Consider the following 17,730-nt stretch of genomic DNA (forward strand, 5'->3'; position numbering starts at 1 on the left):
TTAAAAAACAACAGAAGGACAGGGAACAATTTCTAGGACAAGGTGCTTTCACAGAAAATTCCAGTAGTCTTTATGGGAACTATTAATCAGGGACTCAACTCCAAGTAGGCTAATCACTTTGGGTTTTCTCCTAGCACTGAGCCCATGTTCATAAGATACACGAGGAACTTTCAAGCAGTGGAGTACGGAGTAAGGTGGTGTGAGTACGTCACCACCAGTGGCTATAGATGAGATATTTTCCAAGTTGAGCTCGTCCTATTAGTGCTTTCATTAAGCAGGGGTGTTGTAAACACAACAGTTAAGAATATTTAGGAATTGTATGAATGTATGAAAAAGGGTGTGCTTCAGAGAGTGAAAATAGTCTGAAATGTAGCTGGTCTGAAACTGTGATCTTTACCTTAAGTAAATGTGTTTGAGAAAATGATATAAAATCTCTACACCTTAAGTTCAGAAGACATCCATGAAGCCTACATATCTGCCCAGCATCTCCATATGCTTGGCACAAACAGTAGGCTGAAGTCTTGTGTCAATTTCTTGGCATCTTGACACAACTCAGAGTATTTACAAAGCAGAAAAGATGTGTGCAGATGTGAAAGGGAACAACTGAAGTTTCCTGACTACTCAATGTATGCAACTGTTCCCTAAACGCCACACATTGAATGGAGGTCCCATATTATTTGGGACCAACTTTTTTCAGCTTTGTTTGTGGATCCCCAGGGAGATTCCAATAAATTTGTAAGCAGCACATTTTTAAGAAGTAGTTCAGAATTCACTACAGGTAACTAGCAAAGAGCAGATTTGTGTTGTTTCTGATTAACAGTTGCTCTCTGCAAAGCAATATCCAGCAAATATCAAAGCACAATCTCATGTTGCTTGCTTTGTCTTTGCACTAGCTGAACAGCTGAAGGATGTTTCTTGTCTGAAGATACTCAGTGGGAAAGGAACATCAGCAAGATGTACCATGTTACTTGTTTGGCCTTTTGTGAGATGAGACAGCCTGGCCTTTAGAATGCCTGGGTATGGCTAGAAGAAGACATGGGTGAATGAACAACTTGCTCTTGTTGAAATAACGGAAGTCTAGCAGTGCAGTGTCAGGGAAGCTGACTGATTAGGTTGGTTTCAGAAAGGATACTTACATGCACTTCTTATGTGCAAGCTACTCGGACGCTTCCCTCTACGTAATACAGTAAAAGATGATTGGCTACAAAAACCTACAGTTTATTCTGTTCTGGAGGAAGTGATAGCTGTCAAGACCAACATCTCCAGAATGAAACAATGCACAAGCATATTCCAGTAAGTTCAAACTTAATTACTACGGCAGTTCTACTCTATGAAAATTCTTTTACAGAACAGTGTTTCGGAAAACAGTCATACAAACAAATAAAGTTGTAACATTGGTGACTTCATTGCAAACCGTGAGCTGAACCTCACCTGATCTCAATAAAAGACCAGACTGGCTTAAGGTTAATAAAACAGTTTAGTATGTTGACCACCAAGGTCTGCGTAGAATCCCAATGGTGTTGAACTATCCATGTCTAAAAGCAGTCCTTTTTTTCACTGCTAGAGCATGACTTCCCCAACTTGCAGCGAGCAGTCGCTGTCCATGGTCCCTACGGAGCACACCACTACGCTGTTGGACATAACAACTTCCAGTCTGGATGAAGTACCTAGCCATGGTGCTGCAGGATCAAGCTATGAGATAGACGGCAAGTTCAACCATAGTAAGCCTGTCCAGAGAGCTTGAATATGTATCTGTTAAGATACATATGTGAAAATTCATTTTACTGCATTTTAGAAAAAAGGCAAGAACACCCTGGTGGTGTCTGAGAATTCTCATCTCCAGAATATGTATTTGTGTCATAATGCCTGTGCAGTTTCACTGAGAAAGTTCCAATAGTCTCCCCAGTCTGTCACTGGCATTCCAGACTTTTGTTAGGAATCAGACTGAACAGGATTTCAAACACAAAGCCTTGCAGCCTTCTGACAAAATTATGTCTTACTAGCAAATAACCAGAACAGAGGGATTAAGACCAAAAATCTAGCAAGCAGCCCTCTCTTGATAGGGGACTGATACTGCAAAGTTTATTTATGTATTGCTGCAGCTCAGTTGGTGCGAATGCTTGTATTGGAAGTTTCCTGTTCTTGAGCATGTCTGATCTGACATGGAGCCAGTACGTTGGTCCTTCCAAACTCATGTCTCCATCCTACTGTGGCTGTATTAAGAGACAAGTTTTCATAGCTGACTCTGGGTTTCCTAATTATCTCTGAATAAAATGGAGTGTATTCTGAGACTGCAGGTTTCTGTCTTAGGATGTGCTTCTGTTCAGCATGTACATCTGTCAAAAATAGTCAGTGCTTTGCCTTTTCAGAAGTGCTGAAATCAGGGTCCAAATGACATGTACTCCAGCTATGACTTTGTGTCATCTTAAATCTCAGGTAATGTTTATGTAGTATGTTAAGAGTCATATCAGAAAATGTGTACTTCAGCTGAAGAGCTATCTTCTTGATGAAGATACGGAAATTGGGCTGCAAGTATCACCTTCCAGACTGTGCCGTCATGAACAAATGCCTTCCAAATAAACATTTATCAAAATCAAGTTTAATTTTCTTTGCCTTCTTTGGCTCCTAGATGAAGCTACTAAGCTCATTCTAACAGGCATACATAAGATAACATTGCTGGCAGTAAAGAAGGGGAGAAAGGCATGGAAACACATTACAGAAGTGAACAAAATCAAGTATCTATCTATTTGAAGTGACATTGGACATAGTTTGACATAACAGACCAAACCAACTTTAAAATGGCTTCTAGTCTGCTATTGTTTTTCATGCGAGTCCTATCATACTGAGTTAATCTGTTGCTTGATGAAAGTGCTAGAAAGGTTCCGGAGAACTAAAAAATATTACATAAGGCTGTTTTCTTTTTGAAGAGATTTGAGGGGCTGGGGAAAGGAGGCATAGATATAAGGAAATGAAAAGGGTTAAGCTGCTCTAGAGATTCTTAGTCACCATCACTGTGCCCTAAGTGATGCGCTCTTATAGCATAGCCAAACTGACATGTTTGAAGAACAGGAACTGTATCTGGTCTCAGGGCATTTCTAAGCAGCTTACAGAACTAAAAAAAGATGGAAAAAAAAGGTTAAAAAATAAAATAATTAGCTGTTTTCTTCTATGTCTGCATGTTCCTAAGAAGGGCTTTTACTACTATTGCAATGTAAATGCACTTTCTTTGTTTTTAATTCATTCTTTGTTTTCTTCAACTGTCAAAATGTTTCAATGTACAAATGTTTTGAAAGTCCAAGCATAGTTTATAAAATCACTAGGTTAAAGGAGTTCGTAACTGGGAAAGAGAGTGTTAAAGGTAAGAGAAAGTATGAAAGAAGATGAAAGAATCTTCACTAAGGATTACATTTTGTAACAGACCCGTGTTCTTCATCAACAAATCAGAACCTGAGACTCAAAATCCAAGCTGGTTGCAGTTTCCTAATTGCCCTATTCTTTCCTTTCCTTCTTGACCAGTAATAAGTTCCTGACAAACACCAATTATGTTGTTATAATAAAATATATTTATCAGCTACTGCTAAATAATGAGCCATAAACACAATGGTTTTACTACATAGGACTTTGCTGTGCTCATTCAGATATATGGAACACATTTGTATCTCAGGCACACAGAACGCCAGTTCCATCTCAAATTTCCATTTCATGCAGTACATAATTGTAAACACATGTCTTCTCACAAAATGACATATATGAGACTATGTTTATCAGAAAGTAGTTCTGCTATCTTCAAATTGTTTAAGCTTCATCATGCTTTAGTTAAAAAAAAAAAAGACATGAAAATTATAAAAAAGGAAAACATTTTGCCAATAATAACAACAACAATAATAATAAAAAAATCATTTTTGCTGTGTTTTATATTTGTGCTATGACTTCATCATTTCTGTGAACTCTTCCTGTACTAATACAATGCCTACTTTTCACTCCTTCAGACATATTAATGATATTATAAGCATTTTTTGCAGTTCTTCATTAATAAGTAGTCTTTTACATTACAGAAGATACCTAGGGAAAGTCCCTCTATAACTTTAAGAACCAGAGAACATAAACCAAGTGTCAAACAGTGGACACTGAAACACTCAATTTAAAATGGCTTCTTTCCATGCTTGTTACATTCTTTTCCTGCTTAGGAAAACCCCATACCAGTTGCAATTTTTTTGCTTAGATCTGATGCTCCTTTCCTTACAGTGCTGAATGAAGATGCTTTTGTAGGGATTATGAATAACCTTATTCTAACCAAATCAAAGGCTCATCTTTTATTTACAACTTTGAGCAGGATCTTTCAGTGTTGAAACAATAAGAAAATCCTCTGCAATTTTGAATCTTCCTAATTATACTTCTCTAACTGTAAATATTGCTTTTAATACCTTTCAGTAGCATTTTCTTCCAAGGTTTAATTCTGTCTCTTTTCTCTTATTTTTGTACTCTATTTAAGGGATCTTATATAATCTCTGAGCACCAAACATGCATCCCGAGCCTGAAAACATCTAAAGACTTTCTCCTATGTCTGGCCTTAATCTAAAAACATTTCTAACACTTCATTGCAGGAATCCCACATCAATACTGGAAAGTGAATTTTTTTTCTGTTTCAAGCTTCATCCTTTCTCCATCAACCTAATATATTTTAACCACCTACCAAATGGAAGTCCTCTCTTTTCTTACAAACACAGACAAATGAGCAAAAGTAAATTATGACAAACTGATTTTAGACAGGAATGTAACTCATGACTACACATGCTGGCATAAAAATACATTAAGTCTTACTGGTTGACTCTGCTGCCGTAGGTTTGCCATGTAATACTATCACAGAAATACACTACTTCTTTACCTGAAAAATCAAGGACCTGCCTACATGCCGATTCTCCTTTCCTCTTCCTTTCAACACTTATCCCACAAGAAGGCCTCCCTTCACATTTCCCCCTCCCTTCTTTTTTTTCAAGAAGGAAACAAAAGAGACATGAGGCACTTATATCAATCAGAAATTGCTATCCCAGATACAAAAAGCCTAGTTCACTACATTTTTATTGTAATGAGCTTTTCACAGAAACTCACAAGTAAACAGCAAAATATGCAACACTGAACAGACATTTCAGTTTCTCAATTCACGCATTCAGCTACAACCTAGCAAAATATTTCCAGCAGTGTAACAAATACGTTGTGCATAAGTTTTTATCTGTCTCTGTGTGTGTGTGCGTGCACTCGTGCAAATATAGCATACAACAACTGAAAATAATGAAAAGATGTGTTAGGCATCCAACAAGTAATAAATAGCAGAATTATGTGTAAACTTAATTCAGCCCCCATTTTGTATAGATTATGATGTTAATGTTTCTTATAAAGAAATCTCCTCAATCAATAGGCCATTGCTACATATTTATATTTAACCTCATTCAAAGAATCCCCCTCCAAGCACTCCTGAACATGTGTTTTAACTGAACAGAAAGACTTCTCTTAACATTTCTATTCCATCATCTATGTTTATGAAACACTTACACTACATTACTTCACTATCACAGCGTCTCCTATGAAATTAAGGTCCATAATTACTGCTACTAGAGATTACAGCCAGAACTGTCATTTAGTATCCATTCATTTTGGGTGTCCACCTATAAACATCTCAAAATGTGATTTTACAGGGTACTACTTAGCATTATATTTCGTTCTTACATTTAAGACACATTTCCAGTCAGTTTCAGTAGGAGCTGTGTACACCCAAGACTTAGCTTCAGTTGTTTGTTCTGTCCATCCTCAAAGACTAGGAAAACAGATCAGGAAATCAGACTTCACAAAGGTAGCCAGCTACCTAGAACCATTCAGCAACTCTGATGAGAGTCTAAAGTAAAACACACTTGTGCCAGTTTTGGCTGGAATAGAGTTAATTTTCTTCATAGTAGCTGGTATGGGGCTATGTTTTGGATTTGTGTTGAAAAGTGTTGATAATACAGGGATGTTTTCGTTACTGCTGAGCAGTGCTTACTCAGAGTCCAGGCCTTTTCTGCTTCTCACCCCACCCCACCAGTGAGCAGGCTGGGGGTACACAAGAAGTTGGGAGGCGACACAGCAGGGACAGCTGACCCCAACTGACCACAGGGATATTCCACACCATATGGTGTCATGCTCAGCAGTAGAACTGGGGGAAGAAGAAGGAAGGAGGGGTCATTTGGAGTTTTGGCATTTAACCATTATGTGTGATGGAGCCCTGCTTTCCTGGAGATGGCTGAACACCTGCCTGCTGATGGGAAGTATATGAGTGAATTCCTTGTTTTGCTTTGCTTGTGTGGCTTTTGCTTCACCTATTAAACTGTCCTTATCTCAGCCCACAAGTTTTCTCACTTTTACCCTCCTGGTTCTCTCCCCCATCCCACTGTGAGGGAGGTGATTGAGGAGTGAGTGGCTGCGTGGTGATTGGTTGCCGGCTGGGGTTAAACCACGAAAACACTTTAATCAGAGAGCATCAGATTGCCTTAAGCCATGAAGTCATATTCTTTTCTTTATGTTGTTTTCTATTTCACTCACTATGCACATCCTAATCTCTAAAACAACATGGTAGAAGTCCAGTGAGGTGTTTTCCTATGCAACCTATCTCACCACCAGGGCAGCAATTCTGTGATCGCAGACTTAAAAGCCCAACTTTATAAAACCTCACTTCTGAATGCTGGACTTAAGCTGTAATATTATTTTAAATGTAGGAGTTTTAATGAGTTTTCAGTTAAAACACTCAGCTGTGAAAAAGGGACCTCACATGAGTCTAGCTGGGACATCCAAAGAGAGATCTTAAGTATACTTGTATTGAACTTCACTGTTTGAGCTCCTGGAATAACTTGTGCTCATGATAACCATGAAATAATGGGGGATGAGAGAAAAAAAAATATTGGCAGGNCACCTGACCAATACTGACAGCAAAAGAATCACAACTTTGACTCTCACTTCAGATTCCACCATCAGAGGCAAAAATATATGTTACTTTTGCGGTACTAACTTCTAAATTCCCTAAGATAGGCACAAGCAAAAATGTACTTTTGTAAGTGTCACATTAAACATTAATACCAGAAGTAAGATGAAAATCCCATCTGATTCAAATTTTTGTTTTATATGCTGTGAGTGAATTTTCAGTTCAAGCCAGCCTTGAACTTTTTCTTTTAAACCAATTAAACTTAATTATATGGGCTTTACCAGGAAAAAAATTTGTCCTTTCTGCTTCAAAAGAAAGTTTATGATTACATCGAATACATACAAAATGAGATCTCAAATCACAAGTCACAGGTTAACAAATTAAATATTGCACATCTGATTAATCATCACCTGTATATTCCTTCCTTGTTATTAAGAAACTAATCCTACTATTCTGTCTATACAGCTTTCAGCGACAGCAGCAGCTGACTTTCTTAATAGTAAAGGCTGCTTCACTGCTCGCATTCCAAAACAAACCTGAACTATATTATATGACACCACAGACTACAGCCAGGAAAGTGTTGAACAAACAAATGAAACACATTTAGGCCTTTTTTCCACAGGTAAAGAAGAGACATCTAGCAGACATGGTGAATGCTATGAACAGATAGTAGTTTTTTTCACTACTGTATCTATTGAATACAATTTAATCAAACTTCTAATGATGAACAAAAAATAAACATAAATAATATTTGTTTTGCTAGGGACTTTGTGCTTCAGCAGGAACAGGAAACATTCCAATATGCACAAATGTCTAAATCAATTGCATTTCCTACAATAATTAACTTCCTATGAACAGTTTCCAAACAGTGACACTGCTGTTTCAAAAACAATATAATGAGGTCAGTTTCATTAAGGTAAGTTCTGTTTAATTTTAACACTACAGGGATTTAGCTTTGTCTTCATGCTGAGTGGTGGTTCACTTTATGATGGTTACAACTTATTTCAGCATTGTTTATTAATGTGCTTCTGATGATTGAAGGTGATGAAATTGAAAATTTGACATAAAAGCAGTGATAACTCCTGCAGGTGCTGATATAACAAACTGCCTACGTGTAGCAGGAAGTACATCTTCTAAACCTATGCCCAGGCAATCATGTGATAGACATATTATTAGCAGGCAGATACTTTCACATGGCAGGCTTTTTTGTTCTCCTCTTTTGAGGCAAATGCTTAGATTTAATACTAGTCACATCAAAATTTGTCTCTTTGACCATGCCTCTATCACCCAGATTTGTAAGTATCTCTAGGGCAATATAACAACTTAACAATTATCCTAGTTCTAGTGAAGTAACAGTGTTTACTTCAGTTACTTGAAAATAAGGAAGGAAAATTAAGTTGCTACAATGTAATGAGTCATCGAGAAAAAAACATGCAAGATAAACCACAGAATTATGGAGAAAACATTGAAGTACTATCTTCAGAGCAAATCAAAGGCTAAATTTACAGAGCAACAGCTCAGCAGCAATAGAACTAATCAAAGCCTGAACTTTGGTGGATCTGTATTTTGTAGATAAGCTTATCATACAAAGTATGTCATGCCAGACCATAAAGGAAAAAATATATGTTATAACTTTTACCTCAGTGAAAGTATGTATTTGCTTCTCTGCAGCTTAGGGGTCCACTGCCCCCTCCCTCCAAACTGTAGAATTTTCCTAAGACCTTGTTCAAATTTGGTTATATTGGCTAACTCACTAAAGTCACTTGAGGAGATGGATGAATTGGCAATGTGTCCTGGCTTTGGCTGGGACAGAGTTAATTTTCTTCCTAGTAGCTGGTATAGTATTATGTTTTGGGTTCAGTATGAGAATAATGTTGATAACACACTGATGTTTTCAGTTGTTGCTAAATGATGTTTAGACTAATTCAAGGATTTTTCAGCTTCTGATGCCCAGCCAGCAAGAAAGCTGGAGGGGCACAAGAAGCTGGGAGGGGACACAGCCAGGACAGCTGACCCAGACTGGCCAAAGGGATATTCCATGCCATGTGACATCACGCCCAGTATATAAACTGTGGGGAGTTGACCTGGGGGATCGCTGCTCGGGAACTAACTGGGCATCAGTCAGCGAGTGCTGAGCAATTGCACTGTGCATCGCTTATTTTGTATATTCCAGTACTTTTATTATTGTTGCCATTTTATTATTATTAGTTTCTTCCTTTCTCTTCTATTAAACCGTTCTTATCTCAACCCAGGAGTTTTACCTTTTTCCTCCATTTTCTCCCCCATCCCACTGGGTGGGGGGGAGTGAGCGAGCGGCTGCGTGGTGCTTAGTTGCTGGCTGGGGTTAAACCACAACACAACACAATTACATAAAACCATTCCACCCCACAAAACCAGACTCCAATTTGTATGTAATTTTTACAGGCACATTTTAGCAGACTGCTTTCGGCTGCTGGTTTTCCCAGTGTATCTTACCAGGTGCTCATGTGCTTGTAGGATCAAAACCCACTTTCTAAAACAGCCACCCAATTTTCCCTCTTTGGAGACAAAAATAAACCCAAACCTGATCTGATTTTTCCCTTTGCTTTTTTTGCTTACGCACACATAATTCAGCTGAAGTTAGAGCTGTATCAATGTAAAATTGAAGCTAGGCTCCTGTAAATGATGGGAGAATTTATCTTAAACTAACAATTAAGAACATGAAACAAAATTCTCTCATGGCAACTACTGTGTTTTCATATTTCACGCCATGAACTGATTTCAAATGGACAAAACAATGCAGTGTGTTTCCATAGAAACATGTTAGATGAGGATGTATACTAAATAGTGGTCTCAGCAAACGAGACTGCATTGCAGAAAAGTAGCTTTGAAATACATTTCAAAGACAAAAGAAAAAGATTTTAATACAGGGCCTTGTTTCAGCATTTTGTTTCAAACATTAACAAATTCAATAAACACACAGATAACAAGATCTGCAACCAAATGCTAATGCACTTATAAGTAACATTAGGGTGAAGCAGCTTGTCAGCATAAATCTTGATATAAATTTGTAAGCACCTAGCTCATTCTGCTCTGGAATAGGCTGAAAAAAGTTAGAATTGTATTTCTTTCTAAAAAAGTCCATCTTTAATTGACTAAAATAAGTTTCAGATATGGAAGTGTAAATATTGTCTCTAGTAGTTTAAGGTACTTTCAGTCAAGATACTCTTACACTCTTACACAGTTTTTATGTAACTGTAGCTTAATTATTTGAGTTAACTCTGCAAAATGCAGAGTATATAGAAATTCTAACCCCTCTGGGAGATGTTATCAGAAACTCTAAACGCTGGCCCAATCTTTGCTTTCATTAAAGGCAAAAGAAAATTTGCCTTTAACATATTTAGTCCTTGAACCTCAACACTGTTCAGTGAAAACAGTATGAAACTGTAGCTGACAAGGTCTTTTCCTCAGAGTCAAGAAAAATCTTGAACAATATTTATCTAATAGCATATAAGCCACAAGAACTTTAAAGTACAGTCTTATTTTAATATACCTCTGAAGCTTAAATAACATACAGAGTATTTCTAGAAGCTTTATAATAGTCATGGATTTTTTCCTGCAACGAAGCACTGCACAAATTTTTGCAAGAGTTGTTATGTGTATATGCACATATACACAAATGCAGTGAAAAATAATTCAGTATAAAACATCACCTGCACTCAACCCACTGCATGTACAATCAATATTGCAGCATAAGAACACATTATTCCTTAATACATACATAGTAATACAAACTGAGAAATAGGCAAAGAGCTAATAGCAGATAGTTACATATAGAATATAGAATACTTACATACATAGGACTACTTCTTTGTGTCTATTCTTTAGGATTGCACTTATAGATAAATTACAACCATCTTTAGCAAGTTAAACCAAGAGCAGGAAAATCTAATGAGATTAAAATGCACTCATAAATTTTACCTACAAGGCTAGAGATCAGCGTTAGACTGATTTTTTTAATTATTTCTTATACAGCATTCAATCATATTAGCTGTACAGAACATTGCAAATCAGATCAATTAAAGATAAAGAGATTAAAATCTTCATAACTCAGTAACAATGAGGATATAATATATCAGTATTTTACATTAGCGAGTCCTTTACTTGACACAGAAATACACAAGTACATACCCTGATCCAAAACCTCTTCCTCTTCTTTTTTGGCCTGCTGCAGCAAAGAACTTTTATCAGTACCCTTGATTTCTGAAAAAGGGATTTAGGATATGAGGTTAATCTCTGCATGTGAATGGAATTGAGTATCTTCCCACTCAGGAAAAAAAGCCCTTCTGAAATGAACATTTGGTATTTTTATGTATCTATAGTAGTTGTACCAAACAGTGCAGCAGTAAAACAACTGGAATAAAAAATTAAGATTTGTACTTTGCTACAGACATATCAGTCAGATTACTTCTGGATAATGCTGCTGCTGCAACTTACATGCCTACTAGTGTTCAGTATAAACAATTGATTCCTCCCATAACAAGGCTGTGGGATCCAGAAAACTATGGAAAAGTTGTGATTCAACTTTGTAGGAAATAGAAGATAAAGCAAAGATTAAGAAACTGTTAATATAAAGTACTGATATTTAGCATAGAAAAGAGGTCAATCTTTTGGGTACACAGCTCATGTAGCTATAAAAATATGTTGGAAATTGAAAGATGACAATAGGAAGAAATGGACAAAAGACTATGGCACACATTTCCATCAAAAACAAGAGCAGAATGGTCTATAATTAGTGATTTGAATTTTATCTAGAACTGCATTTCCTTTTTGTGAAAATTTAGCCTTTCAAAGCAACACGGACAAACACATCAGTGAACATAAAAAGACTTGAATAAAATGGATCACAAGTTTTTTTCACCTTCATGATGTCCATGCGTCACCTTTAGCATATCAGACTTGACTGGAATAGGAATATTTGCCTCCTGTGGTATATTTCTGAACATCTCGGGGTTTGCATTCTGTGTGCAGGTCATATATGAGACAGCATGCTTGGCTTCCATATAGTACATAATGTAAAAATTACACATTTCATCATTGGCTGTTCCCCTACACAACACAGAAAAGATGTGGCAGTTAGGAAAAAATGAGCTGAATATAGCTGTTATTCAATTAATCTAACTTGTTTACCAGAATATTAAAAAATTGCAATGAAATGTTTAGAAGTCCCACACTAAAACATTTAATAGCTTCATTGCAGTGAATATAAAAAGATTCTTTCAGTTTATACTAGAGAACATCAGTTTGCACAAACTCCCCAGGTATCTCAGAAATTCCTAACAATTTGGTTTTGATTCTACAGAAAATTGCATCAACTATTTAAACTGCTCTTCCTCCTCATTTTCCCAGTATACTCCTCATAGTCCCCAGTGTGTCATGAACTATGCACATGGTCTGATGAAATACAACGGAACTGTATAATTCATTACACCATATGCTATATACACCATTCATATACTTTTCTGTCAATCTGGGGCAAACCTAATTTAAAATCATTGCAAATGACATCTATGTTTCATTTCAGCAGCTATCTTTTTTGAGTTCCCCCCCCCCCCCCATGTTCAAATGCGTCCATTTATTGGCCAATCACACTGGTTCTAATGCAGAAAAACTTAATTTCATTACATATTAGGATACCATAAATATCTCTTAAAGAGAAAATAGCACTGCCATCTTGAGAATAACCTGATCACAAGCTTCTGTAAGTAAAACATGAGTGCAAGAGGAATGATTAAACACTGTAAAAATTCAGTTCTTTGATAAATGGTGTGCACGTACTTAAAACTGAAGAGGCTCTTCTGTACTGCTACATAAGCCTGTCTTCAATAGAAAAAACAGCTGGTACAAGAAATAATTTGTTTTGAAAAATATTACTTTGTGAAGCAGACAATACAGGTCCTCTTTGCAGCTGTGATCTGTTTCTGTTTTTTTCCTCTCCCATATAGGTTGATATCTTTTATTTATAGCTACAATCCTGACAATGGAATATGCTAGGACTTATAAAGAAAGGCTCATAAAATAAAGGGGTTTACATTAAGATTTTTAATTACCTTTCACAATTAACCAGGGAGCCCACACTCATAAAAAGATATGGGGGTGGCCTATTAGCTGTTTGCAAAAGACGTCAGCACTGACTTTTCCAGCAGCGTCCTGCAGCATTCATTTATTCACCATAGCAACAATAATGACACCAGCCAGAGGGGAGACAGGGGGAACATGGGAGATGAGACTGTTTCAAAAGAGGAATTGGTATTTGTCCATGCATTGAAAATTTAGCATCCCTTGGAGACCACAAAAATCAGACTCTGACTTAGCAAGCTCAGCTTAAGCTTTTAGAAAGCATTAACTTCGCTGTTGGACTCCCAATATCTGTCACTGTAATCGCCACCTCTTTAAAACTCCAGTAGAAAAGGGGATGTGGAACCCACACGAACTCTGGTTCACCTGACATGTTAATCTGTCTAAACATTTCGAAGTTGAAAATTTTAAATATTTACAGCTAAAAAAAAAAAAAGAAAGAAATAACTCTGTCACCTACAGTTTTAGAAAATTCGCAGAAAACACAGAATCCTTCCATTAGATGTTTGAATGCCTGAGAAACCCTGTTTTGTAAATGACTTTAATGAGCAGAAATGCTCATGCACAAGTTAAAAAGAAATAAAATTTAAAAATTCCTGCTAACTACCTTCACACCACTGCCACAGATATCTAGAACTGTATCCAGATCTTGGTATATTGACAGTACACAGTGAAGCATAATGAAACAGAGAATTTAGCATCGAAAAGCAAGACAATGCAGTTAAAGCATCTTAAATACTGAATGGGAACGTTTTGCTACAGGCACATAAACCTTCTCTTGAATGGTACAATACCTGTTAAATATATTTTGAAAGAGAAAGACAGAGGTTGCACTATTTTCTGTCTGTTAAGAGCTCTAAACAATACATTACATTGCAACCAGAAAAACAAGCAGCCACCATGGCCAATGGCACTTTCCTTTACAAAGATAGGGTCTTACCCTGAATGGGCTCCACTTCTTTGCTATCCCTTAGACTAAGCTATATACGTGACACTGTATCATCTTTAATGTTTACTCTGAACATCATTAAGTTATCTGTTATAAAACTGCAGTGGCTGCTTGCATGGAGTATTTACTGGTCTGTAGCAAAAATTAGAAGAAATCTTGCTTTATAAATTAGGAATAGTTGATGTCCTTCTTATTTGACAAAGGATAATTCAACCCTTTAATTTGCAAAAATTTGAGCTTGAGGAGAAATCCAGCTAACTGAAATGAATGATTTATTAAATTTTTGAAGAGATGACTCCTGCCTCACCTTTTTACACCAGAGATATCAAGTCTGTGCTTGTGTAATTACCCTGAACTCATATGTAGTCAACTGCACAAGCAAAATCAGGTTTCACTTCTGAACCTTGGTTTGCCAAACTCCAGACATTTAAAAGGCATGCTTCAATACATAATTTAATTTCTCAGACTAGGAGAGGAAGCAGGATGAAAAAGGTTAGTGTGAATCACAGGGGTCATTAGATAATGTAAGATACTGGAAAGCAGTTAGTGTAACTAAAGAAGAACATGAAAAAACCCAAGACCAACTGTGTAAAGAAACAAACAGCACAGTAAGGAAAGTGTAAAACCAAAACAAGAACATCTATCCTCCCTCCTCAAGTTAGATACTAAGTAATAGACTTGGCCAAAAATGACACTTGATTCATATGAAAGGTACTAGCTGACTATCACAGAAATTATTACACAGTTAAGAAAGTATAACATTGAGAATATGTCACATTTTAACTACAGTCAGCGTATATTACGAATGGTTAAGCTTTAACTGATCAGTTTTGGAAAGCTGAATGGACAAAGTGAAGTCTAAGTTTGTTTTAGCTCTGCCTCCTATGTATATTAAAAATAAATCACATAAACGATCAAGATCTTTTTTTCAGATAGTTTAAGAAAAAACAAAAACACAGGCAGAAAATTAAATACAGGCACCGGGAAAGTGAGCAAGTAGACTTGATCTGATCCTTCTCAGATATGTATTATTTCACAGCTTTCCTTTCACATTTGCATTTCCCATTTTTTCAGTGTTTGTATTTGGAACTCAAAGTTTCTTTTAATATTTCTTTTGGACCAATGAGTCATTCTGAATGGGAGCAAGACAACTGCAACATCAGGGCAACATTTTCCAAGATTTAAACAACTTCCATTTAATTTATTTTAGCTGTATATCTTTCCAAAGACCCAGCATTATTGTGAATGCATTCCTTTTCATCCATTCATTTCACATTATGATGATAAATATTTTCCAACCAGACATACTTCCATATTATGCATCAGTTTTTGTGTAATAGTTTTGCCTAAAATGCTTATGCATTGTTTTTCAAAATTCATAGGTAGAAATTATGTAATAAAAATGTGAAGGTCTGCTTCTTTCCTTAATTTCTCTTCCTATTACTTCCCCGTTGAAAGCATATTAGTAAACGGAAAGAAAAGACCACAATTGTGCTAGGACTGTTTCTTAAACTGTAAGGATTATTCAACAAACAGGAACTACTTTGGGGAATGTTACAGAAATGTGACAGAAACTTTAAGAACTTGCAAAAAAAAAGGCCTACAGTTAAATTAAGGTTTTGGATATATTTTTGTTAGTGTTATGACCTTCGTAAAAACCTCTTCTCAAACAATTTATTTTGCTTCAGCTGCTACTCATCAGTGTTTTAACTACCCACTGAAAGTTGATAAATTTGTGTTGAATCTTTAACCCTCTACTGACATGCAATCTTTTATTGTTTTTCATAGAAGCCTGTATATTTTCATATCAAAAAAAGGTAACTGGTATATTTTTCTGAATTTTTAAGATTAGATTCTACAATGGGTCAAACTTTATCAGAACTTTATAAGCTTCCACAACTTTTCTTTCTGAAACAATGAGAAATTGTGAAGCTTCATTATTTTGTTTTAAAAAAGTCAATAGCTTCAATTTATTAAAAAATACATTTTTTAGAATTGATATTCTGAATCCTTCTCTAAGTGCAGAACAGCCCAACACCTGAGTAAGGTGTTTGGCAGTACAGCTTCACCTGAGAAATGTGCTGAACAATTCAGCAAAATGATTATTCATGTAAGTAAAGGCAATGAACATTGTATAGAGTTAAATCTTTAGCAGACTAGACAGCAAAACAGACCATTCTGGCAGAATTTAAATTTGTTAGAATTATCTTGGAAGAAGACATGAAACAAATACATTTCTACACGTAATGAATACCTTGGAAAAAAATGGTTAGGAAATGGAGCAAATAGAGAAAATTTACCCTATACGTGTCTCTGTAGTTCTGCCTTCACCACTGAACACACATCTAGCTGCTAGGACATCATCATAGTTAACATCTACAGGATGTTCTACTGGGTAGAATGCCTGAAAGAGAGGGTGATTCACCATAATCAGTGAAAGCGTCTCGTACTATTTACGTCAATATACACACATACAAGAATGACAGTGCTACACATCTGAAGAGTAAATTCAGAATGGCTTTTGCATCATGTTATCTTAATAATATTTGGCAGTATTCACATCCAGTGGCACAACAACACATACCAGTGGAAACACCATGACACAAATCTGTGGGTACATCACTGCCAATTCAGCTTCTCAGTTTTAAATAAAGATAATTAAAACTTACACTTAGAATTAAAAAAACAACCAACCTGTGGTAGTTGTGGACTCTGTCTACCAATCAACGTCCACTGACCATTTCTCACTCTGTATCCACTCACTACTTTACCTATAACATATCAATGCGTATGTGAACATGAGACATACTTCTAAAAAAAATGTTGTAGTGTCAGCATTTTTCTGTTCATTATTTGACATTCCTATGTTGCAATAAAACTCTTACCTAGTCTGTGTGTATGAACTCTGTAGGCAAAAAGGTGCATTGGAAACCTTTTGTAATGACAGGCAATGTCTGCATCAACCACTGTTAAAATATGACGGCAATAAACAAAGAAAAACACATTATTTATCAAACAGAGAAAAGTTATACTACTGTACTTCATTCAGTGTGGTTTACAAAAGGAATACCTACACTGGACAACAGACAATTTCAAAAAATACTGGATATTATCTTATATTTCTGCAGTGTCTATCTCAAGACATCTGTAAAGAAAAATTAATAAAATATAGTACAAGTCACTTGAAAATTACTTTCTGTGATGATGTACATACAGAATGGGGCTAAAACTCAGTAGATTTTTCCATTAACAAAGTAATACATTTGCTTACAGACTATGTTGAGGGACACTTAAACAGGAGAAAATTAAAATAAACTGATATAATTCTAAGCTGATAAAATTTATAATGAAGGCTTGATTTTAAGATCATACAGTTCTAGGCTCAGCCTTAAAGATTTAGTGTAAGATGCAGACTTTGGCAGAGAAGTGCTGTACAGACAATGTCTGCAGGCTAGTACTTGTGTTAGGTGCAGTAACAGTAGATAAGGAAGAGCCTACAGAGAAATGCCTCTGCTGATGCCTCTCTGAGAGGTATCTGGGGACTGGCTGCATATTTCCTGTTATAACAAACTTCATGCTTCACTTAAGAACTGCAAATTTGATTGAACACAAGAATGCAGTCATCAACAGGCACAGAACTGTTTTTATTCCCCTTTCCCTCACCCCTCCAGCTGAAAAAGTAAGTATCTGCATTGATCAAATATTTCAGGGGCAG

At 36.3% G+C, this 17,730-nt stretch overlaps 1 protein-coding gene across 5 annotated transcripts in view; it reads right to left on the minus strand.

The window, feature by feature from the left end:
• PAM (peptidylglycine alpha-amidating monooxygenase) overlaps window positions 1-17,730 on the minus strand; it is an 82,184-nt gene that overhangs the window by 25,643 nt on the left and 38,811 nt on the right. For all 5 annotated transcript variants that reach the window (XM_010565055.1, XM_010565054.1, XM_010565053.1 and 2 more), the window contains exons 9-13: window positions 16,901-16,981; window positions 16,710-16,786; window positions 16,316-16,419; window positions 11,850-12,037; window positions 11,120-11,191 (exon numbers count right to left, since the gene is read on the minus strand). In XM_010565055.1, coding sequence (XP_010563357.1) covers window positions 11,120-11,191; window positions 11,850-12,037; window positions 16,316-16,419; window positions 16,710-16,786; window positions 16,901-16,981 — 522 coding nt within the window. The remainder of the gene's footprint in view (window positions 1-11,119; window positions 11,192-11,849; window positions 12,038-16,315; window positions 16,420-16,709; window positions 16,787-16,900; window positions 16,982-17,730) is intronic.

Source organism: Haliaeetus leucocephalus, unplaced genomic scaffold (assembly GCF_000737465.1).
Source record: "Haliaeetus leucocephalus isolate CR32 unplaced genomic scaffold, Haliaeetus_leucocephalus-4.0 Scaffold185, whole genome shotgun sequence".
Taxonomy (NCBI): Eukaryota; Metazoa; Chordata; class Aves; order Accipitriformes; family Accipitridae; genus Haliaeetus; species Haliaeetus leucocephalus.